Raw genomic sequence first — 25048 nt, forward strand, 5'->3', positions numbered from 1 at the left:
TGAAGTCTTTCACACAGAAGCGAGTGAGAAAGCATCCGTCGCGTCCTCGTGTGTTTCCATCTCAGCTTCTTCTAATCCACGTGTTTGTGTGTTTACTTGTCTGAGGAGAGAGAAACGTTTGGCGTCGTGTTCGCGGAGACTCATCCGGAGCGGGAAGAGCTCGATTCCGCTCCAGTTAAAGCTGTCAGATTAATGATCAGTCATCACTCTGCTCCCCAACTTCCTGCGACTCACAGACCTGCCCCCTTTATCTTCTTTACTCGGCACAAAAACCCAAACACACGCGCGCCACTGAGAGACTATAACACTTTTTATTGACAGATAAACAATAAGCCACAGAGCGGATAGAAATGTGAATACATCTGCTTTTGCGATATGATCATTGAAATGTTCAGGGCTTCTTCTCCTTAACAGACACGTGAAACAACAGGCTGAGCAGCACAGTTATACAAGTAATCCAACAGAAAACAACCGTGGTTACAAAAATATCAAAATACTTTGCATAAAAAAGTGCTTTAGTAATAAAATTACAAAACATACACACAGCAATTAGCTGCAACATGTTTTTTTTTGCCACAATACCATCAAACCAGGTGCCACTTTAAACAACACATGAACATGTTTCTGCTAATCTGTTCTTGATATATTGCACTGGAGTGAGGTACAGTCAAACCGCTAGCTGAGGGATGCACACACTCATTTAAAGGTAGAATCTAAAATAAAATAGCATCTTCTGTGGTCATTTGTGGGGAAAAGGCCTTCCTGTCAGTGACAGTCATACAGCCACACACACGTTCTTTAAGCTTCAATGATAAAACATATCTGATATATTAATTTATGGCATTTCTAAATCTGGTTGTTTTGGTTTTTTTTTTTTTTTTTTTTTTACAGCTGGCAGCATTGAAGGTGCTTTCAATTGAGTCCTGTTTATTCTAGCAGACTTTGACCGAGTCTGACGTACAGTGTTCCTGAGCCAGCAGGAAAAGGTGCTCTCACTCTTGCATTAATAGAAGCACAGGAAACAGTGACGGTGAAGTGCTCGCTACATACTGACAATCTTCCTCGCTACATTCAAATGCAACGCAAGTGGTCATTATTGTGAGAGTGGCAGAGCGTTTGAAATGCAGAGAGAAGTTTTAAATGGTGCACAAATAAACAAGATAATATATATTTTGGTCAAAAATGGCACCCTGGTAACCCCTGGAGCTGTTTGAGGTCCCTGCAGGGATTTTGGCCTTAAACTCAAATCTGAGACACATCAGGAGTATTTTTCCAACGACAAAAACTCCAGAATATTACTTTAAATTCAGCAGACTCACATGATACAGTAAGGTATCCTTCCAAAACTATATGAAATGCTCTACCATCTCCCTTTTTCATTGAGATTCACAAAGCCAGACTGATATTCTGACCTAAGAGGCAGTCTGCTTCTTCCCTGATCCCCGTGCTGAGGGAGCGTGGCAGCTGCTGTAGTGGATCATCCAGTCAAGTTCTGACGCGGTGTGAATGTGTGAGTGCTTGTTGCTTCACTTGCGTCGACTGAAGATGCTCTTCTTGCTGGAGCTCTTGTCTGCAGTGCTGAGGCCGATGAGGAGCCGCGCCTTCTCATCTTCCTCCTGCTGCTGCAGGCTGTTGTCCGACTTCCCTTCAGACGATTTCCCCCGCAGGTCTGAGCCTGAAGCTGGCTTCAGACGCAGCTTCTCCTTTATCATCTGAGCAGCAAAACACCAAGTTCATAAATAACGTACGCTTCAATGTCGGGGCAAATTTAGGTTGTTTTTGGCTCTTAGTCTTTCTTGGTGATGGTAAATAAATTAAAACAATTGAAAGCACGCTGTCTGCAATGAAGGATAACTTTTGGTAATCTTAAATCAACATACCAGCCACCCTACATCAGCTGACAATATGTGGGTTTCAAGTGGTGAACATTTGATAAGGTGAGGTGATAAATGTTGCGTACCTGTGCTACAAGTGCTTTCCGGCTGTCTCTTTTCACAGCCATGGCAAAGTCGAGCCATGTCCAGGTGTTGTTATGGTACTCCAAACAGGGCAGGACCAGGTTCAGGTCCTTCCAGTCCACACTACTCTTTTCTCCCTGAAGACAGACGATTTTATAGAGTCAAACATTAGTTCAACATCTAAAAAAGACATCAGACTGGAAATACTCAGTGCCTTACTTAGTTGAAGTGAAAATGCCACAATGAGAGTCGTGGGAGTGAATCAGAACAGTGAAGTTGCGGGCCGTAAAAACAAAATAGCTGAAAGACGCTGAAACACTCCACAGAGCTGAGGGGAACTGCAGCGTGAACCAAGATGTTTACACGACTACATCCACCTGCTCATGGCCGATATACACTCCAGCATTTCAATACTTATATTACATAATTACTTATAATATAATATAATACTAATGATTTTTATCTTTTATATTTCTTTTTCAAACTCTTAATTTAATTCGTATTCTGTATTGCACACTAGTCTTTTTAGCACGGCCTTAACATTATGATATCCTGCCTTTCATGCTGAGCAAGTGACAAATAACCTTTCAGTCTTGAATCTGGCAACATAATGCCTCTACTCATGCAAATCCAACTGGGCCAGAGTCAAAGTGTCAGGAAGCCATGAACATGATGTTTTGCACAACCAGAGATGGCTGTGTATGAATGACCTGAGCGTTGAGGTCAAGATATTAAGAATATAACAGAATAATCTTCTTCAGTCTCATTTCTATGGTTCTTTCTATTTAAGCTCATGATCCATAATGATGAACAGGGATTGAATCAAAAACAACTCAGCTCAGTAACAGCTGTTACCTTATAGCTGACACAGAGGGGCACTTGAGGAATCTTGATGTAGATGAAGGAGTTGTTCATAGCAGCTCGCTCCTTCATCTTATCAATGTCATCCACAGGATGCTGGTGGGAGGCAATTAGAAAATGCAATTAAATTTCTTTATTTTGTTTTGTTCTTGACTTGTGAGAACAAGCAATCAAAGAAAGCGCGAATACCTCTGGAGCCTTCCTGAACGACCTCCTGACCCCCGCAGTGCGGTTCAGTCCCTGGGCGACACCTTTGCTGGGGCCCATAGCACCCATGGTGTCCTCTGACGACTGCCGAGGCTTGACAGGGATACCTGTGACACAGACCACATCAGCATCAGCACTGTGGCCTCTGGGTGACTCTGCACCCTACACCTTATACTCCCACTGAGTCTCTCAAGGTCATATCCAAAGTGACAGAGCCTTTTAATAGCTCATAGGGATGACATAACACAGTAATGGGCCATTCAATACCACACACACACACACACACACACACACACACACACACACACACACACACACATCTGGCAGAGACAATGGAAACTATTATTGATCAGTCCGTTGGTATAGGTTACAGGCTGGTGAGAGAGATCAGAGACTAAGTGCTACTCAGTTTACTGCTGTCATATTGCCACTGTGGACAAAAACACACCTGTAGTAACCAATCTGAACTTGTCTTCCTCATCAGTGACCTCCTCCTCCTCAACATTTCTTCCTGGGAAGAAAAATCCCATCATCCTTTTGAAGAACTGGTACATCAGCTGGATGGTGAGAGGCACCACGTTCACCTGATGATGGAAACAATAATTCAAATAATATTCAAGGCAGCACAATCCAGATGTTTCAGTGAATGTGTCTGCGTGTGATGTTCTTCACCTCGAAGTGTTCTTTAACAGAGATTCCTCCCACAGGGGGGCGCACTTTACTGAAGATACGCAAAGCAAACTGGCGTCCTGACTGGCAGTTACTCTGAGGACGAAGTACAACCTATAAAAGAAGAGGGAGTTAAATTCATCCTCAGCAACAACACAAAATAAACCTGTAGCTTTTGTCTTTTTGAAAACAGTACACTTTGATATTTAGCAGCACATATTATTGATGATATGAACACGGTATGGACGACAACCATAAGGTTAAGGGAACTTGCAATGAGTGCTTGGTCACACATGCATCAATGAATGCTTGAGTGTGCATGCGACACTGAATATCAACACAGACATTACGTCCTGTCACTTGTTACCAGCGCTGTACATACCCTCACACGCTGCACAGAGGAAACCAGGCAGAGAGTCATACATGTGAGTAAACACTGCAATGTAATCTGTGTTCATACATGTTCTTTTGTAATTTCATATGTTCTATAACTAAAGGCGAAAACTCAAGTTAAATTAATGTGCTTGTTCATTGTGGTAACTGAAAAAACAAACAGAAAACTAAAATAACCAAATCTGAGGAGTGAGAGTCAAATGTACCTTGTATGCTGCATTGGGCAGTAGGTTGTTCATAGTGAACCACCCTAACTCCAAAAGATGCTCGGCTGTGTCATCAGACTTGTTCAGCTGTGGGAAGAAAGCATTCACAGGATTTACCATCCAGCAGTGATCAAGAATAACATTGGATGTGTCAGGAGAAAGATATCATGGGATACTGTAGTGCAACTTGTGTTTTTGCAGTTCTTGTTGGCATTTAGCCAATGCCTTAAAAAAAAAAAAAGAATAACAAAAACAAGACAAAAACAATAGGATATATTATTTATTCATGTTATCCTCGGCTGGTTCTTGAAATACAGAATGCTGGAAAAAAGCTAGAGCCATGGTGAATAAAAGCTACAGAGGGAGGCAGAGGGAATGTTTTTTCAAGTGCAAATAGTAAAAGAGGATATGTTTTAGTGGGATATCAGGTTCTTCATAAAGTTTTCAGCCCCGGATAAAAGATAAGAAGTGACTCGGCTGTCAAACTCCAGACTGTTGTAGTTCCTTGCTGTGCTCACCTTACTGTACATGAATCTCTGCAGCTCCAACTCAGCAATGCCAAGCTGTCCGTCCTCTTCGGTCAAACACCAGCGGGCCTGAGCAAAGTAGATCTCGGTTCTCCTCACCACGCTCACATCCTCTGGGGGCTTACGCAGCTCCAGCTTGTTTGCCCGTTGCAGCTGGAAGTCCTTAAAACACCTGAAGAAGAAGAAGAAAAGAATATTTATCTCTCTCTCTCTTTTTTTTTTTAACCTGTGTGCCATATCTTCTCAGTATTGGATGTGAATGAGTGCTGATGTGAGACCTGATGAGAATGTTGAGCTCTTCACTCTTCATCTGCATGTCATTCTTCTCCTGGTTTAGCTGGTTCTGCAGTCTAGTATTGATCTCCATCAGCTCATCACCGCTCAGCTCCTCGGGTTGTGCCTGCAAGATGATAAAAAAAAGCAAATGTTTAATGATTTAAAAGGGTACTCGACTGACTGCACTCTTATAACACTGTCGGACTCACGATGGACAGTTGAAAAAAAAGTCCAAATCGATGCAGCAGAACCAGAGATATCATCTTTTTTACTCCAGCATTCTTCTACCTTGTCAGTCCTGGTGCCTACATTACCCACAATGCAGCTGTGAGATTCAGGTGTGTTAAGCTAGTAGCAGTGACGAGTGGGCGACAGGTCTGGTAAACTCACTTACATATTTAAAGACATAATAAACATTAAGTTTTAAATAACAGCGGTAATTTAAGGAGTAAATTACAGACGGGTGGCTCACCCTGATGTTGGAGTAAATCTGTTTCTCTAGGCGTCTAATCTGGACAAGGTGCTGCCTGACTGCCTCCTGGAGGTGCAAGATGCTGCTGCGCTGCTCCTCAGGGTTACTAGAAATTTCCAGCTGGAAACGCACACGCTGCTTTTTCTCACTGTGCTCCTGGACACGCCACATCCGGAAAATAAAAAAAAACACAGAATGAGCAAAGACGAAACATCAGTGAGGACATGGAAATCTTTTGTAAATTGGGACCACCAGCCCAGCTGATGCTCCAGCCTACCTTGCGTCTGGGCTCCACATGTAACAACAGGTTGTTGACGATGTCCAGGATCATAGCGTACTGAACAGGGTTAGTGGATATCTCAAGATCGTGGTGAATGAGGGTGAAGGTGTCCACAGCCCCTGTTAAATCAACACATCTCTTTAAAGCTCATATATGGTGACCCTCCCCTTACACAGGTACTAACTTTGTTGTCAGGACAGTGTAGGATGCTGCCCCCTTTACGAGAACCCTGATGCATTCTTCCTTGCAGGTTGAGGATATAAAGTATGCAGGTGGCCAGACATACCAGCCTGTTTTTTCAGCAGGTCCTCTTTCTCGTGGTTATTCCTCAGCTCTGGTGGTTTGATCTGTGTGGCCACCTCTGGGTTGATGTCGTGACTGTAACTGATGTAGTGCATCCGGCAGCTACAACGTGAGATGATGCGCTGAACCTGCTGAGCCTCGTTCACCTGGGCTGGCTGGTTCCAGTCTACAGACACAGAAAAGAAAAATTAATTGTTCTTCAAATAGTGCAGTTAATCAGAATCCCTCTAAAGGTATACACCAAGAAAAACATCAGCGGGACAATCACTTTGTGTATTCAGGATTCAAGTATTTTTACAGCTGTAGAAGAAGAGGTTTGAGAAGAAATGTACCTGTAGTGGTGCTGACCATTCCTCCTACAGCCTGGCCACTCTCCATCAGCTCCAGCACTGAGTCGAGGTTACGCTGCCTGTGCTCCTCTATGTTTTTCACCTAAACGCAACGTGGTGAAAGAGTGAATCAGAGCAGGAACAGCACTGCACACAACAGGTGAGTTACTATAAAGTCTTTGTTGTGATACTAATTAGTTTTCTTCATTTTAAAACAGGATACACAATGTTATAATACAGTAACTTATGATGTAAACACCAGGTGAGAGCTGTGCTTACCTCCAGCCACAACTGTCTGTCCTCTTGCTCAGATGGGTTTGGCTCCATGGTGGCAAAGTACTGCATGCCATCCAGCAGACAGGTCCAGGTGGTTTTCTGCTTCAGGGTGTCGTTGTACCAGGCTGGGTGGTGCTCACACTGGAGCAGCTGAGCCTTTGCTGCAGACACCAGCACACAGCCTGCTGTCTCTGTGCCGCGCAGCATCATCTGGGTACAGCAAAGTAGAGGAGGGTTAAAATACTGGGCCACCAATATTATCGAAGGTTTGCGAGAAAACCTCAATTCTCAAAGATAGAAACCTTTATATAACTGTTAATTTTTGAGTTGATCCACACAGTTTTGACAAGGTTTCATCAGCCTTTACTGTGAGATGTTGTAGCCCACGTTTGGATTTTGAATCCTTCAATCGATTTAACATGAAACCCAACAAAACTGGACTCAAAAAACTTTTACCCAACAGCGACAATAACTTAACACGACGTTGCAATATGGAAAACGAAACAAATCTTAAAAACAAAAATGATCTCGGCACCTGACAGTTGACCAACTCGATAAACCAGTTGCGATTGTAGACATCATCGGTCTGACAGGCTGCAATGCCACACAGCTGGTCGCTGACACCGGAGTCCTCCTCTGAAAACACCACAAACTTGTCTGTTTCTTCAATTAGTTTCTGGAGCATCGATGTTCCTACAGAGTGCAGGAGGGGAAACAAAAAGAAAGAGGTCAGTGGATCTTAAAAGACTCAGCTGTTGTCTTTTTCTTTATCAAGCTATATCCTCACCTTCATTTTGACTTTTTTCTGCTCGACTGACAGTGGGCAGAACTGGTGTGGTGGGGGCTGTGGTGGGAGAGTAGTTGGAAGGGGAGCGTTTGAGCTTCTTGGTCTGCAGCTGTGTGTCAATCCTCAAACCCTTCAAAGCTTCAGTGGAGAGGTTCCTCTTCAGTACAGATGCCTTTTTATAACCATCGTACAGCCCAAAGGCTATGTTCCTGTTAGTGGTGGTCCAGGAAGCCCGTAGGTCCACCAGGCGCAGTTTGTGAGTGTAAGAGGCATTAGTCTCATCCGTCTGGTTCACCTCCTGTCAAGAACATTCACAAAGATCTCGATTATGAATGCAGCCACCATGAAAAATAGGTTTAAACTCCAGCCACCTCTGGGGTTTTACCTCCTCCATGCGGTTGCTCTGTCGCTGGTAGCTCAGGGAGGAGAGGCTGAGCAGGTGAGTCTTCTTCACCTGAGCGTTGATCTGGTGGTCAGCTGTCTCATCCCAGGTGGAGGCCATCAGGTGAACGGTCACCTGAGATAGCTCACTAACCATCTGAGTCACATTCCATTCAGAGATCAGCCTCCTCATCACAGTACCAGCTGAGAGACAATAGAAACACACAGACATGCACCCACATAAAAAAATATACACTACTACATGTTCTATTGGGAGACTAAAATAAGCCATCTGTATGTATGAATAATTTGTATTTCTATCTTGTATCATACTGTACCCTGTGGAATGAGTCTCTGTGCCCCTCGAGTGAAGACATGTCCTTTGTTGCACTCCACTTGGATACCTCTCTGCTGGGCGAAGGAGGCCCAGTAATGCACCTGAAGGACACACAATATGTAGAAATGTACACATATGGTAGATATTAGGTGTAAAGAAATAAAGGGGAGGAAGTTAGTAAATTATCTGTCAGGAATCAAGGTTCATACTGTGCTGTGTAGGTGACTGCAAATGTAGATTTCATGGTAAAAACATGAAGCAGATTTTTAGTGAACTGTTGCTGGAAGGCAGCCTAGAAAAACACTCACTTGCAGTTGAGGGAAGGCAGCTGTGTAGGACATCTGTTTGTAGTGCTGACCCAGCTTCTTGCGGACAGGCCTGAGGCTGTGGAAGAGCTTGCCTCTGCAGATTGGTCGAGATACACCCGTCCAGGTGGCCCAAAAGTTTTGCATCCAGCGCAGAGTGCTGCTGTACAGCAGGATTCTAGGCTGGGGAGGTTCTACATAGACAAACATATATAGTTCTCAACTGCAAAATACACACAAATACAAATACATACAATATTGCTTTTCAAGTGTAGTGGGCTTAGTTTAGCTAGATAGAACATCTAACAGAGCTGCATGTACCTGTTCCACAGTGCTGGTTAAGGTCCATGGTGATGGAGAGGTTGAGGTTCTCAGAGCGAAAGGCTCTGTAGGAGTCATGAGGTTGTCCTGAGGTCACGTCTGCAACGTTCTCCGCACAGCAGAGCATTACAGCATGGTGGTCATGGGGGTTGCCATGGCAAAGCCATTGGAGGTCAAGGGTCATACACAGGTTGGGCAGGTGTAGAAAACAGATATCATCATACCTGGTATGGAAAAAAGGCACTTGTGTTACTGAACGTGACAGTTAAAAGTTGTATTTATTCACTATTTTCACCTCCACTTACTTTGATGCTGTCCTGACATTTACGTCCAAATCTCCTTTAAAAACAAACTGCCCTGGGTTCCAGTCAAAGTTCAGCTTATTCCACTCCCAGTGCAGGTTTTCTGTAGTGTTGTAAGGGTCCTGTAAGAAGGCAAGACTCATCTTAGATGAAGGTCATTCATTTTGTTTTGCATCACATCCCTCAGTTACCCCAAGAAACTAACACATAAAAAACTGTGAGGGTGAAGTATCTGCCATAAAACATACACTCACTGAATATAATGTAGTCCAGTACAACACCACCTTTAACTATGACCTCAATGTTACAACATCTCATTTATAAAAAAACAAGCACATTATAGGTATCATAAGTATAGACTTAATGGCAGAACTGTAATTGAAATCATGATTTGCCACAAACATAACTTTACTGAACCTCTTCCTGCATATATCTCCTGCAGGTTCACAACAGTTGAGTTTGTTAGGTGTACATAGTTTTACCTCTGTCGCCAGCTGATGAAGATTGGCCTGATCAATGTCCATAACCCAGCGCCCATGCATGAGGAGACGACTTTTGTCCCACCAGGCCAGAGGAGGTGAGGGATCAACAGTGGGTTTAGTCAGCAGGTCAACGGACTGGCCAATCAAAGTCCAGGCGGGGTCCCAACATGGCCCCCACACAATAGTGTACAGGGAGATGTTAGCTGCATAAAGAGAATATTCAGTGAGATACATCAACTTTCAGTGTTTGAGAGAGTAAACCTGCAAGAAAGCAGAGTGACAGCTGCTACAAAGTTTTGTTTTCACGCCTTTTATCTGTGTTACTGTATGTTTCAAATAACTAATTACTGCTTTTCTATTGAAGGAAGAAGCTACTATACTCAAGCTAACTTTATACTTCCTTCTCTAATATTGGGCCAATTCATTTCATTACATTTATTGTTACACATATGCAGTGTTTCTCTCTTCCTTTGCCCCTGCAGATGCCTAGTTCAGCTTTTGAACTTCTGTTTTGGTCACATGATCCCAGCTGTGACTGGTCAGGCATAATGAAGAGCTGGGACGGGAAGTGATAATTAAAACCTAACAGACTGAGGATTGTGTGCTTGGAGAACAGCATCATTCCCATAACTCACATTTGAAATCATAGTAGAACTTGAGTGGTGGCATATTCCTGTGGACTGTCACATCTCCCCACGGTGGACCAAGTGGGACAATCTCTTTGCGATGGGCCCTGGCCTGTCCATCCTGCTCTGTCCCAATCAGACGCCCTGACAGCTCCCAGTCCCGGATCTCAAACAGGTAGCGAGGATAATCCCGAATTCTCACTGGACACGGCGGAAAGTGAGGAAAGACTTGAATTATTTTTTATATATAGAAATAAGCTAAAACTGTGAGGCCTTTAATTTAGTCTCTCGTCTGCGATAAATGTGGTAAAACTTTATCAACTTACCCAAAAATGCAGCCAATTTAAACTTGACAGCGCGGCACCACTGAACCACCAGAGGGAGTCCATCTCTGGGGAAGGGACTTATCCTGTCGATGTCCCTCAGCTGCTCTCTCACCCTCTCTGGCCCGTGAAGAGATTGATCAGCCAGGACTACTAACTCCAAGTCTGACACAGTCCAGGTCAACAGAGACTTCCTCATGGGTGTGTTGGCGTAGAGGCGGCGTGATCGCTGGATGTAGATCTCAATGTGCTTTTTCTCCAGTGAACTGTACAGCTCTTCAATCTTTCTGGCAGGGAGAAGTTCTCCATGCTGCTTGCGCAGATCTGCCACCTTCTTATCCAGGAGCTGAAGACGCTTTGCACTCTCCTTGCTCTCATCCTTCATCAGCTCGTAGTTGTCTCGCAGCTTGATTTCAAAGATGTCGTCCAGGAAGACGAACGAAAACTGGCTGATTTTGAACACGAGGTCAGGACGTTGGACGGCAGCGGCCTTGCTTGTGGAGCGATGCAGAGTCTTCAGCCACTTCTGCACACTGATGGCCATGTCAAAGGTGTTTGAGAAATTGTACTGGTATGGGAACTCGACAGCCAGAGAGGGGCACGTGAGGACCCAGACACGGTTGTGAGGAGTGGTGAGGAAGGGGAAGGCGTCTCTGTGCAGCTGCATTTCAGCCAGCTCTGCGTGTGTTTCAACATCTAGACCTTTAAATGAGACGATGTTGTTGCCGTCAAAGTTGAAGATCATGGAGGGAGAACGTATGTGCATGGAACCAGTATGCTTGGAGACTGAGAGAGCTTCTGTGTGCAAAAGAATATAGTTCTGCTCACTAACATGGGCTGTCAAACGAGTGCAGCCCAGTTCAACCCGCACACACAGCCCTCTACTCTGGCCTGAAATGATTTCACTCTCCGTAGGTTTGACTTGACTGTCCTCTCCTTTCTCTCCGCAAAGCATCTGCCAACAAGCCTGAGCTTCAGTCATGTGCTGATATAAGACCATGTGGTCCAGCGGTGTCCATTCCACAGTGAGCTCCTCTTCACATTGAACCTGATTAAAACATGACACAACACAAAATATGAATACTGACACAGAAATTCTCTTAGTCCAGAGAAATAAAACTGATAGAGATCCCATTACCTGTAAGGTGTGGGTGGTGATGTGGTAGGCAAAGGCTATCGCGGTGAGTTTGAGCACAGGGTTGGGGATTTGGGAGGCGGGGCAACATGACTCCATGTTTTCTGTGAGTGTTTTGATCGCTAACAAGCTAACACCTTGAAGAGACACAGTGGAGCTCTCTGCAGAGCTCAGGACTCCGATAGTGTCCATCCGCAAGGACACGGCTCCTAAAGAGAACACAAGTAAATAATAGATGATAATTAAAGGTGATGACAGATAGCCAGAGCAGAGCATTTTGTGTATCCTGTGTTCTTTGGTCTCACATAATAATGAAGATGCAAAGGGGCATTCGTAAGAGGAAGGCCTGTTTACTTTGGGCCAGCTCTAAAATGTATTGCTGCAATACTTTTAGCAGTTTGTTCTCTTTTCTCTGATAAATGCATTTGTCATTGTTTATGATGAATGACAACACAGCAGAGGTATAGGGCTGCAATTAATAATTATTTTAATTATCATTTAATCTGATGATTTGTTTTCTTGATTGTTTGATCTGGTCAGAAAATAGTGAAGAATATTTAAAAAGATCACAATTTCCTAAAGCCTGATGTTTCTTCTTCAAATAGCCTGTTTAGTTCAACCAACAGTTCAAAACCTAAAGAACTTCAGTTAACTGTCACACAAGACAAAGGAAAAGAGCGACCGCTAGGTAATCTTTGGCATTTTTGCTTGAAAAGTGACTTATATGATTAATCGATCATCAAAATAGCTGCTGATTAGCAGCTCATTTTCTGTAAATCATAATCTATCAATTGACTAATTGTTTGAGCTCTGCCTTGTTGTCCCTGTAGACTAAAAGAATGTTTACTTGTAATGCTTAAAGGTAAATTAAAACGGTATAATTAGGACCTGCCTTTCCCGTCAAACAACTATGAGAAACACTGTAAATATTTCCTGAACAGTGCGTTTATTTGCAGAACAGCAGACACCACTTTTCCACCAGCAACATTGTTAAATATTCTGAAATAATTTACCTGCGAGATTAGACAGTGTGAACACATTCACATCCTCCAGACAGCAGTCCAGTTTAAACAGCAGGTGTAGCTGAGAGGAGGGGATGGGTTGGACAGTATCGTCACTAGGGGGAGACACTGAGGCCACATCCGACAGCTGTGGCCCTGGGTCACGAGGAACACAGATGAGGGACAGCAGGCGAGACAGACACAGTGCACAAGTCTCTGAAAGCTCCACTTGAAGGCCTTTCAGACTGGACTCCACACTCAAACTCTGAGACTGGCTACTCGACTCCACGAGGGGTCTGTTGAAACTCCCCTGGAGGGATGAGATGGAAAGTACACCAACATTAGCAATCGAGTATGCCACTAAATCATCAGACTAACTAACTTACTAAACATAAAGACTAGCTTTAACTGGAAACAGCATGTTATGAGGAAAAACTATTTTAAAAATGTGAAAATGAATATGAAGTTTCTAAACACTCCCTAATAATTTCTGCTCCTACCTGAAGACTGAGTGAGTCTAAAATTAGCGCTTCTCCCCACACATGTTTACCAGGAGGGTGGGGTGCTTGTTGGATATGAGACCCCTGACCCACTCTCCACCAGAAGTTGTCCAGGGACAGCAAGGCACGCTGGTGCAAGTTCTGGGACTCTGGGCTCTCTCTGTCAACTTTAATGTCAAGAAGATGCTGCAGTTCTACAAACACAAGGAAAACAAGTCATCTTAAAACATTATTTTGAGGAAATACATTCAAATTTGCTGCAGTATATTATACACAGTATATAAGACATGGATAAAAGGAGTACAAGTTAATGAGTAATGTTTAAAGGGCTGGAAAAGACCTTATCTAATCTAGTTTGGCATGTTTGAAAAAGGTTGACCCAAATGAAGATTTACTGAAGGAAACTTTGTTGTAACAATAGAACAGGACGTGCACATGATGTAACAACATGAAGTGCTATTGCTTACCACAGAGTGTTGAGGTTACACTTTAACACAATAATGCCCTCATTTTGCAATGTAGAAATAACATCATATGACGTTCAACTGCCTCTCTCTCTGTGTGTGTGTGTGTGTGTGTGTGTGTGTGTGTGTGTGTGTGTGTGTGTGTGTGTGTGTGTGTGCGCAGCATGTGAACAACCTGCAGTACCTGCACTGGCAGAGAGGAAGCCTAGAGCAAAAGGCGTCGTGTCTCCCAGCTGAACAGACACATTAACGTTGGACACAGAGGAGGTGATCATCACAGGAGCATCGAGGTGAGGGAGGCGCCTGAGGAAAAGGAGGGTGGGCAAATAATCTAATGGACTACACAACACAATAATGTCATGGAACAACACATTACAGAATGAGTGACGCGCAAACACAAACGTGGATAAGAAAGAGAAGATAGTAAAAAGGTGTTAGATTATTATTTTCACTGCAGTGGGAGATTTCACAGACAGAACACTGATCCAATCATTCCAGATGTCACAGAAAATATGGTTATAATCCCCCCAACCTGAGTATTAATAAACACACAGTAATCCAACCTTCGAGTTTCCTTTTGCAACTTGCCTTTTTCTATGTGCTGCCTTCCTGTGGATTAGCTGTTCCCATGGAAATAGGTTTAGCCAATGGGAGAACTCCTGGTGACGGTAGTGGATGATACAAGTGTTGACTGTGAATGACCCCGAGATGTCGACTGATGTAACCTAAATGTAGAAAAAAACATAAGAGACAAAGTCACCAATAATGTCAAATATGAGTCACAGATTTCAGAAGTTTTGCTCTTGTGATCTTCTTCACCTGCAGGGCTGTCTTGAGAGTGTTCACACAAAGGATTCTTTGCCTACTTTGCGAGAGGAGTAGTCCATCTGCCAATAAAATAAATAAATAAATAAAAAGGTGTTATTCATAGCTTTTTCCTTCATCCAACTCTCTCTGCATTGCGTCTGGCACCCAGCTGTCCACTGACCCTCTAGAAGAAGCTCCAGGCTGCTCTGTGGAAAGCTCAGCTCAGGAGTGAAGCTTTTAAGAGGAAGCTGCTCAATGTCATGTCCATAGCAGACTTTTAAAGATTTCAGAGTCCAGTTCAGGTGTCTGTGCAGACAGGGGAGATTGTCACAAAATGTTTTCAATCAAAATCATTCAATAGGGAATCAAATTTTGCAAAACAACAACTATATGCAGATGGTGGTAAAATGTTGACTCACCTTTTCTGGCTGTGCATGGACAGGGTTACATTTGTATTATCAAATTCCACATTGACCTTGTGAGGAATCAGCTGGTGAAACCGTTCCACTGTCTCAGTCTGGATGAACTCAATGTTTTCACACTCTGAAAGGAAACAGCATTAATACTATTAAATCACAATATTATAGATGGTATTATCAAAAGTATAAAGAAAGCCATACAAGCCAAATAGTTGTAGAAACAAAAAATAAGCCAATACAATTCTCAAGCATGTAATAAATAGTCACATTTTGACATTTGCATATGCCATATTCTGTAATGCGCATACTGTCTTGGCCTACTCTATAGCAAACGTACAGACAGAAGGCAGGTTTTGAATGTTGCAACTGTGTCTACAAATGTCAAGTATCTGGAGAATTATGGTCAGAACGTAAATCACTAACAGCACCACTTTAATACTTTGGTTTCTGATGATCTAATAATATGTTTTGCATGGAAATACCTGAGTAAGCTAATGTGTCATTTCCTCTTTTTTGTAGTCGTTGCACTGCAAACCTTAACCATGTCTGTACTACTGGTGTATTAGTTTTAAAAATATATTTCTTTAATTTCTCATTCAGTGAATAATGACCCAAAAGACCCACAAATATATAAACACTCAAATGTATATGTCGTTTTAAATGCTTGACATGATTGTACCAACTATTACTTACTTTTTAAATAATTGTATACCTTATGCTTACTTGATTGGGGAGGTTAAACTTTCTCTATTTATCATTAAGCATGTGGACTTTTCAAGCACCTACAGAAGTGAATTAAGCTCAAGGATATGACCTTGTCCTCATTTTCTTGCTGGTTTGCAGAACAGCTAAAAATATCACAGACGATTGCAGACATCCAGGCGTTTCAGAATAAGCAGAAATTCACTGATGTAAAGCTAGCTATTAGTGTTGTCACGCTTATCATTCCAGCTACTTGATGTGAGTACATGTTGTGCTTTATATACTGATTATACAAGTTGACATGCCCCACACGCATACAATCAACCCAGCAACATCTTGATTAGGTGTTATATGAATTGTGCTGCTTTTTTGATGGTCTTGACTTGTACATTTACAACAATAAAACCTCTATTCTTCTAACATCTCAGCAAGGTGGACACTTTGTTAAGGCTGTAAGGGCACTTGCTTGTTAAATCATCCTAATAATTTGGATAATTTCAGGTATTATACTTTGCATTTTCTCACCAGATGCATCGTGAATGCTCTTTTTGGGAGACGGGGGCAGCAGGAGTTGGCTGAGAAATAGTCCCTCGTGCAGCTCTGCTATAAGTGTCCTCACACTCAGGGACAGGCAACCTGGCTTCATCTCTGGTAGGTTCACATCTCCAGATAGCAGCAGGCTCAGAGCCACTTCAGCCAAACATATATCCTACAACAGAGAGCACGTTAGTCACACACATTCAATCACAAGTTTCTATTTCAGTGAAAATAGAAGAACGTACCAATTGACTGCTTTTAAGCACTTTACTGCTTAGCTGCCCGACAGAGAAGTCCCATGCCAGCCTGTAATGAAAGTTAAATGATAACATTGTAGCGTGATCCTTCGGATATTTTTTTTCTATTCAATTTTATAGTTAAATCAGATCAAAGGCAGACAGAAACAACAAATAGACTGAGAGTGAACGGCGTGGTTACCTTTTACTCTGGTGGTCAAGTAACAAAGTGATGCCTGTAATGGTCATGTGCCATAGAGACTCTGACAGTGCTATGTTCAGTACCATCACATTGATCGAGCTGATGTGGAAAGACAGCAACTGAAAACACAAGATAGAAAGTGAGACATTGTCTTCAAAATCAGTTCAGCAAAAGACTGACCTACAGTGAGGCTCCATACTTGTGACAGAAAGCGTAGTGTTGTGGGGCTGACTGACATCTTCCCAGACTTTTTTCCATGGCTCTTCTTCACCAAAGGTCTGAGTGGTGCTTGCAAGTCAAACCTAACTCTGGTTTCACCGACACACAATGCCAGGTATCTCCTGAAACACAAACATGCAGTAGCTGTCTCAAATAACAGAGTTAAGCATTTTCATATATAAGGGTTTAGCATATATAACTGATTTACTGAAAGATTTTAACTCAAACTATCCAACTGACAAAAGAAATATGACATCTTACGGCAAATCCTGGTTTAGAAGTTTACTTGAAATCCATATTCTGTCGATTTCCTGTCATAAAGAGAGTCAATGTTATGGTATGACTAGTCAAAAACATATCCTTGATATATTTTGGGACAGTGGACAAATAACACAAAATGTGTTCTGGTCACTACTCAGCCAAACATCTACCCCCTGACATGGGAGCAGCCGCACTGAATGAGCTTGCTAAATAAATGTCATGTAAACACAGTGTGTCTTACCAGAGTATGCTGGGGGTGAAACTGGATACTAACTCCTTGGACAGAAAACAGCCCTACAGATTTGATCTTTAGATCAGCATTCAGGGCAGTCTGGAAGAGTCGCACAGCCAGGGTGCATATGAGCCACCTAGGAGCAAAAAAGCAGAAATCTTTTACATAAAATAAGGAAAATCAAGGAAAAGAATCATCTAGGTTAAATCTTGTTAACAGTGTTAAATCAAACTAAATAAATGTTGCCTACAGAGTATCATTGGCAATAACAGATATACTGTGGAATCTAACACGTCTTACCTGAAAATGACACATAGCAACACAATCCCAAGCAGAAATGTTAGAAGGAAGGATATCAGCAAGAGAGACATTGTGTCCCAAGTTGATCACACCCTTATCTTAGACATGGGTCTGGCTGCTCCTCTATCTGCTATCAGCTGCTGTCAAAGAGGAAGAGACACACTTCAGCTTCATGCACCTTACATCCAGGTGCATACAGCTAGGTGTGACGGACTGGATGTTATTAAACAATAATCAGTAACTTGTATATCACTGTAACTGGCGGAGACAACATTTGCTATGCAAATACATGAACGCTAGTTGTGTTTTTTTCAGCTAACGGTGACAGCTAGCCTCACTGTGCTAACATAGCTAATTAACTACAGTGTAGTTACAAACCGAACATGAAATAGCGCGTAGCTAAAGTTGATCACTCGACAGTGTGTAAAACCTTAACCTAAAATGACCCCTGTTCACTACCCACCAGTGGCAAAACTGTGACTCATTGCCAAGGAGTAGCGGCGTTAGCCCAAACTAACCAAACATGAAATAGTTAAAGATATTTGCCGCCGCGTCATCCAAAAATCACTAGCAAATCTGTGTTAGCATTATAGCATGCTAACGTTAAGGCTAACTTAGCATAGCTGCGAGACTGGTACACAACTTAGCATTCTTTTTGGTAACTACTGTAGCGTTACGTGCCTTTAGCTTCCGTCGGCTCCAGTTAGTTATGAAGCTCACTTACCCTGTCAGATTCATAGTTTGGGATTTTCGTCTCACAGCATAACGTTAGTGCTGCACAGAGCAGTTTCACCTGACACTTAACTCTCCGCTCACAGTAAACACTCCGGCTCTGTTCTGGTCCGCCCTGCTAGCTGCCAGCTCATTTGTCTTGCAGCCGACAATTGTGACTAGTGGGAGAGGAGCTGGAGCACCGCCAACAATACTGTTACAGCAAATATTAACTTTTAACTATGCATATGTCAAACATAGAGGGTTGTTCAGCAGTTCACCTCCACTTCATGCAGATGTAAAGCACACAGTTATAGTCAAAACTATTATACAAATGTGAAAAATTAGAAACAAAGTTTATTTCAATCAGATGAGTGACATCATGTAATTTTACAAATTATAAGATTCAGTGTAACTCAACCACATGACCTAAGTAATGCTACTGCATGATACTGAATGCATTCATCTGTAAACAGCTGCATACTTCAATGGTTTATACCAAAGGCTGGATTTCCAAATGACAACCCAAGGGTCCCAACCCCCTAAAAGCTCCAGGTAATTACTGCATGTAATTGGGTTTTCCTCATTTGATTACCTGCAAATGTATGGAATTTGCACAACTAGAGTACAGTGTCAACAATAAGGCAGGTTCTGCATCATTACCTCATGATGTGGCCGGGTTTCAAAACCTATGATTAAGACCTTTATTATTTTAGTTTGTGCATGCATGGTACATTTTTCTAAATAAAGCCTTTTTTAATCAAATTACCACAAATCTTGGCCAGGTAGTATTACACCAGTAATTAAGAGCACTAATTGGGACGTACACAATGCACAGAAGGTGATCAACAGGAGCCCAACAGAAACATTTTGCCCCTGGACATGTTGACATCTTTCATAATTTTTAAAACATGTTTTTTTGCCCACCTCTCTTATTGATAAGAACAATATTTATTTGAAAAATGGCCATCAAAATGAACAAGTGGTCCTTTTACAAGTGCTGTCAATGCAACTGTTCGTGGCACGCTTCCAGGGAAAATATATGTCACACTGCCAGCCTTAGGATAATTGAGTTATCATTACAAGAAGATTTACACTACAGGTGCCTTGTACAGCAACTCATCATCATATGAACTGGTGAGAAATTGATGGTGCACAATTGTCCAGGCAAGCCCCTCCATATCAGGCAGCAGCTTTCTGTCTGTTGTGTTTGGCAAACCACTCGTCACTTTTATCTTCAGCCATGGCCTAAAAAAACGATTATAAAAGCATTAAGGCACAGTGAATATCCAACACATGTTGCATATTTAATGTAGTGAGGAAAATATTGGAACAACACCAACCTTATCAAGCAGTTCATTTCCTTTGGGGTCCACCATGGACAGTTGCCTGAAAGCCTCATCTCCCACAAAGCAAATCTCATGACTATCCTAAACCAAACATTGTCCAGTTAACATTTTTTAACAGAGACTAATTTAACTTGATTACAACATTATATTGGTAATGTACTTACTGGGTCAGCCAAAATAACCACTTCTACTGTAGCTTTTCCAGGAGTGTCCAGGCTGACTAATGGAGTGAGAATTTTCTGATTTTCCTTTTTCATCAAGGCTTCGATGTCAGGCAGCTGTGGAATGTAATAAAATATTGACGATGAAAATGACGATTATTTCTCTCCAATATTAACAACACACCAGGATGTATCCAGGAAATAATATTTTACTTGCTCCCGTGGGCATGAAAATGCTATTCTCCCAAACGCTGTTCCATGATCTACTGTCCCACCGATTTCATGAAGCTCCAGTTTACACTGCATAAAAGATAGAAAAATACAATGAAAACATTCAGACTAAATTACATTCCTGATTTATTAACGCAAAACACAAACATTATTTTGCTACTTGACTCACTTGAGTGTCTGTAAATCCCATCAGCACTGTTTTCTTTTCCTCATTCTTTTCCATCACCTTCATTCCCAAGAGTGTCGTCCAGTAGTGGGTCGACCTCTGGAGATCTGATACCCCGAGACAAACCTTCTGCACAGGGTCTGGAAGAAATTATCAAAAGTTATCACACTGCACTTATTAAAGGATATAGTTATATGCAATTTTCCCTACGGACTGTTGTCAACCATACTACGCAGGCTTTAAGACACAGTCATGACATGGTTATTTTACAATAGTTTTGGTTCAAGTACACTTAAATGTCTTTATTGCTACAGATCACAATTAATTTTCATAAGATATTATAGTTTATGGATTAATCAATTAATAATTTACTCAATAAAATACACAATATATTGACATAGCTGACTGAGTCTGACCAATAAAATACAGTTACTATATTGTATTTATAATGCTATGAAACCAACCAACTCTTTGTATCTAAGGGGATGAAGCTGTAACCAATTGATATTTGGTATTTCTGCTTGATACGTGTGATAAAATGACAATTATTAATTAATTTTCTAAATTGGACTGTTTTAGAGAAAAGACAGAAATAAGACCCATGACACTAACCACTGTGAGGCTGCTCTTTGTCCACCAGGTAGAAAGGATACCCTCCAGGAGCCTGGGTCAGATACAGAGCCTCTCCTACCTCAGTAAGAGGCCATCCCAGACGTTTAGCATTGCTTACAGCTTTGCTCGACTGCAGAGTGAGCCCCTAAAGTGAAGACATATATGACAATATCCCTTTACATGGCTGCTGTACCCTATATAACACCACATAGTGTTGTAACGTTTCCAAATTAACTCTCACCCACCAAGAAGTCATTGCCAAGTTGATAATCTCCCATCCCATAATTGTATGTCAGTTCAGCAACAAAATGGTCCTCTTCTGGACCAAAGCCAATCATTGTCTTGCTCCATTTTCCATCGTAGGGGCTGTAACGTTATGGATACAGGATGACGGCGTAAGGATCATTAGGAATATTAGGATATCATCTGCTCTGTATAACAAGCTAACAAAGTTATACAGCTTTGTGAGTACAAAGTTCAGTTCGTCTCATATCTACCCATTACACGTTGCTTTGCAGCCTTCCTCAAACTCTTCATGGCGTAAAGTCTAAAATGGATTAGAAGGCATGAGAAAATAAGCATTCAGTAGGAAAACACGTTTATTAAAACACTCGAGTTTCACTCATATGACAGAGGAATTAGCTAGCTACGTAACGCTGTGCAGCACTTTGGTTGAGATTAGCCGACAGGAAGCTGTTAAAGTTAATCAATGGCTTCAGTCATATCTGGCCTTTAAATTAAACTCAGAAATGTACCTTCATGCCCAGCACATCTCGGTAAAACGTGGCAGTTTTGGTCCTGTCACCAACTTTGAAAACAAAATGCAGCGCTCGTCTCAAAGCCATATTTCTTGACAGATATTATGATGTCTGCAGATCTGTGTGCAATGAACGATTAAGCTTCCTTGATGATCGATTTTTCTGTCGTCGATTGGTGGAAAGTAAATACAGATGTGTGAACAGCAAGCGTTTACAATTGCAAATACAATTCCCAGATATTATTTCTGCTTTAATAATTAATTAATATAATTATATCATTATGGACAAGCGCAACGACTTTACGCAAAATAAAAAAGTAGTAAAACGACGTTCGCCGCCCCTAGCCAGTCAGGTTAATGGTATCACCCCGTATGCCGCATTTTCTCGCGAGATTACAGTTGAGCAGCAATTTAAAGTAGAAAAGAAAAAGATGAAAACGAAAAGAGAATGTAGGCTATTTACTTTGGTAACATCTTCTGGGCAATTCATCTCCATTTATTTTATTAGTAATTATTAACGTTACCCAATAAACTAGATTAATTTTAGATGTGTAAATGTAGTGTGACCTTCACTACAACTGGTGGCGGTAAGTAGGTTAGCTTATGTTAGGACACCATTCTGTTAAACAAGAGAAGAAGAAACGAGACAAACATGGCAGCGTACATGAAAAGCGTGATATGTCTTGTTTCCATAGAGCGAAACGCTTTTCTAACAAGGGGAAGCGGTGTTGTAGTGGAATCTAAAAGGTATGTACGCGGACTGAGGAGGAAACCTGTCAGAGTGTTATTTCCAGAAAACGAGACGGATAAAGTCGTCAAGCCGAAGCAACAGCCTCAGCCGACAAGCCAGGACGCCAAGAGGCAGAAGGAGGCGAAAGTCACCGCTACAAGGCATCTTGAAGAAAGTGACTTTGCCAAGGCGAGGAGTAATGTGCAGTCAGCTACAAAACATGCTCACGTTACTGTTACAAAGGATCAAATTGATGGACTGCGCTTCGAGAGGGCTTTCCCTGGAGATAAAAGACTGGCGTAAGTGTCCCAGTATGAGGCAGTATGGTTTATTCCTACGATTGTCACAGATCACAGGACCCTGTCATTCAAAGACAACAGGGACCATTCTGCCAGGCTGGGTGTTGGCACTGACCAAAATATGTCCATAAACAATTTAAAACTGAAAGGTACCGAAAGCTGACGTCAAACGATGGTCAGATTTCAAATGTTGCTTAATCAGATCGTGCCACATTTGAATAGAAAATGTGCCAATTTTAGACTACTCAGGCAAAATTCAGGCAAATTCAGGCAAAAGATTACTTGTATCAAGACAACATCTAACATCTGACAAGTTTGGTGTCTTCTGTTAAATTATATTGTGTATATTCCTCAAAACAAGATATCAAAAAAGTATATTTTTGTTATTGGTACCAAAATACAGATATCATGTTGGCAATGGTATTGAAAAAATGTAGATGATAACCATGCCTGCCTAATCAATACTTTTACTGATTGCAACTTTTAGACAGTTTTAAACATACTTTAACTTAAGTGATGTTGTGAATGTAGACAAACTTGGAGGATTTTTTTTTTTATTGTGGTAATACTACTTTCACTTAAGTAAATTATCTGAATACTGTTGATAGTAATTAGAAGTTTTAAGCTATTTTTCTCAGTTGACAGTTGCTGCCTTTTGCTCTTTTAGGACATAATACCATCCTATAATTCACAATGTTTCCAAAACAATAAGCACAGTTAGTTATTCATCTTTTCTCACTGGCTGTACTCCATCTGTGCCTCTCCCCTCATCTGTCCTTTAGGAGGGTAGTGAGTGTTGCTCGTTCCAGGACGTTTCGGGAGCACCAGGGTAAAATCCTCCTGGAGGGCAGACGTTTGATCTGTGATGCCCTGGATGCTGGAGCCAGCCCACAGATGGTGTTCTTCAGTACAGTGGATCGGCTCAGAGAGCTGCCCTTAGACAAGCTGAAAAGGGCCACGCTAGTCAAAGTCAAGTTTGAGGACATCAAGACCTGGTCTGACCTTGTGGCCCCTCAAGGCGTGATCGGTGAGGGTCACATATTTTGTTTTAGTTCATTAGGAAGCACATATACTTGAGTTATGAGTTATTGCTGACTTCGACCTCTTCCTCCAGCAATATTTTCTCGCCCGGACCCATCACGGTTGAACTTCGCTAATAGAGGTCATTCAGTGCCGTTGTCCCTGATATGCGACAACATCCGAGACCCTGGCAACCTTGGGACTATGCTGCGATGTGCTGCTGCTGCTGGCTGCCATAATGTCCTGCTCACCAAGGGTATGCTCATGTTGTCAATTAAAGATGTGAAAGAGTGAACTCCACCCCTTGAAATTGGCTTTGCTTATGTGCTTGTTGTTTTTCCTTGCAGGTTGTGTTGATGCTTGGGAGCCTAAAGTTCTGCGTGCAGCAATGGGCTCCCATTTCCGCCTTCCCATCTATCCCAGCTTGGGCTGGAATGATATCGGAAATCATCTCCCTAAACCTGTGACTGTCCATGTGGCTGACAGCAGCTGTGGCGCTGACAGAAGTAGAGAGAAAGAGGATTCACAAGTTCATGGGTCTCACAAACCCTCCAAAGCAGGAGACTATGGCTGGGTCAGCACAAGGCCTAATCACAACAACATGCGCTACGAGGAATATGATTCTGATTCTGATTCTGACTCTGATAGCGATTATGAGGGACTTTCTCTTCCCAGAGTGGACACTAAGCTGTACCATGAGAGCTGGGCTCAGAGTCCCACTGCTCTGGTAATAGGTGGAGAGACACAGGGTCTGAGTCTAGAAGCAGTCCAGTTGGCTGAGAAAACTGCTGGTCACAGGCTCTTTATTCCTGTCGTTCCTGATGTGGACAGCTTGAATTCAGCCATGGCCGCCAGTATCCTTTTGTTTGAGGGCAGGAAGCAACTGTTAAAACTGATGCAGACACCTGGAAGGAAATGGAAATCTCAAGCTGAGCAGCAGTCTTCATGATGTTCGGTCGAAATATCAGTATGTGACTTCTGGTTTGCATTTGTCCTTGTTACTACAGATTGAACAGAATACTTTAAATTTACATTCTACGTACTATACTGCTAATAATAAAACACTGATTTTCAATTGGGGATTTGTGACATTATTATCTGAAATCATCACTTGTGTTCCTTTTTTTTTTTAAATGTTTTTTTTTTGTCTATAAAATGTCAGAAAATAGTGAAAACTGGTCATTAGAATTTCCAAGAGCCCAAGGCAGCGTCTTTAAATTCCTTGTTTTATCCAATGATCTGCCAAAGATGACAATTAATTAATAAAACAGATGTCGTCTGCATATGGCCAAAGAGTGCTGTCATTGCACCTGTCACACACAAAAGCAATTTTTGAGGTAAGTGTTCGTGTTGTTTTTTTTTAAATATACAATAAA

The 25048-nt window shown here is 42.0% G+C and overlaps 3 protein-coding genes across 9 annotated transcripts; 1 reads left to right on the forward strand and 2 right to left on the reverse strand.

Moving 5' to 3' along the window:
- Positions 1 to 292: 292 nt before the first annotated feature.
- LOC139285062 (bridge-like lipid transfer protein family member 2) lies at positions 293 to 16725 on the reverse strand. The gene is made up of 35 exons (XM_070905501.1): positions 16625 to 16725; positions 16432 to 16492; positions 16175 to 16358; positions 14948 to 15071; positions 14710 to 14834; positions 14541 to 14608; positions 14310 to 14446; positions 13906 to 14024; positions 13258 to 13451; positions 12770 to 13067; positions 11760 to 11965; positions 10625 to 11669; positions 10308 to 10499; positions 9673 to 9875; positions 9194 to 9312; positions 8875 to 9112; positions 8571 to 8750; positions 8264 to 8363; positions 7930 to 8129; positions 7545 to 7842; positions 7293 to 7450; positions 6761 to 6967; positions 6485 to 6584; positions 6136 to 6318; positions 5847 to 5968; positions 5570 to 5725; positions 5100 to 5221; positions 4813 to 4993; positions 4295 to 4381; positions 3699 to 3809; positions 3475 to 3610; positions 3009 to 3133; positions 2814 to 2915; positions 1961 to 2095; positions 293 to 1712 (listed from the first exon to the last, which is right to left on the reverse strand). Exons 1-35 carry the CDS (start codon positions 16708 to 16710, stop codon positions 1527 to 1529), a joined length of 6288 nt encoding a protein of 2095 aa, XP_070761602.1. The 5' UTR covers positions 16711 to 16725; the 3' UTR covers positions 293 to 1526.
- Positions 16726 to 18686: 1961 nt separating this feature from the next.
- glod4 (glyoxalase domain containing 4) lies at positions 18687 to 21735 on the reverse strand. Of its 7 annotated transcripts, none has more exons than XM_070905777.1 (9): positions 21622 to 21735; positions 21364 to 21413; positions 21112 to 21232; positions 20867 to 21011; positions 20258 to 20394; positions 20071 to 20157; positions 19861 to 19974; positions 19691 to 19777; positions 18687 to 19595 (listed from the first exon to the last, which is right to left on the reverse strand). In XM_070905777.1, the coding sequence occupies exons 1-9, from the start codon at positions 21709 to 21711 to the stop codon at positions 19530 to 19532; spliced, it is 897 nt and encodes a 298-aa protein (XP_070761878.1). In that variant the 5' UTR covers positions 21712 to 21735; the 3' UTR covers positions 18687 to 19529. The 7 variants fall into 7 exon arrangements, with proteins under 7 accessions (XP_070761878.1, XP_070761872.1, XP_070761873.1 ...); XM_070905771.1 differs by having other exon boundaries at positions 19861 to 19935; positions 21622 to 21711; XM_070905772.1 differs by having other exon boundaries at positions 19918 to 19974; positions 21622 to 21711.
- A 540-nt stretch (positions 21736 to 22275) lies between these two features.
- Positions 22276 to 24705, forward strand: mrm3a (mitochondrial rRNA methyltransferase 3a). The gene is made up of 4 exons (XM_070906429.1): positions 22276 to 22652; positions 23435 to 23679; positions 23767 to 23928; positions 24020 to 24705. The coding sequence occupies exons 1-4, from the start codon at positions 22276 to 22278 to the stop codon at positions 24619 to 24621; spliced, it is 1386 nt and encodes a 461-aa protein (XP_070762530.1). The 3' UTR covers positions 24622 to 24705.
- The last annotated feature ends 343 nt before the right edge of the window (positions 24706 to 25048 follow it).

The sequence above is a fragment of the Enoplosus armatus genome, chromosome 5, assembly GCF_043641665.1.
Source record: "Enoplosus armatus isolate fEnoArm2 chromosome 5, fEnoArm2.hap1, whole genome shotgun sequence".
Lineage (NCBI taxonomy): Eukaryota > Metazoa > Chordata > Actinopteri > Centrarchiformes > Enoplosidae > Enoplosus > Enoplosus armatus.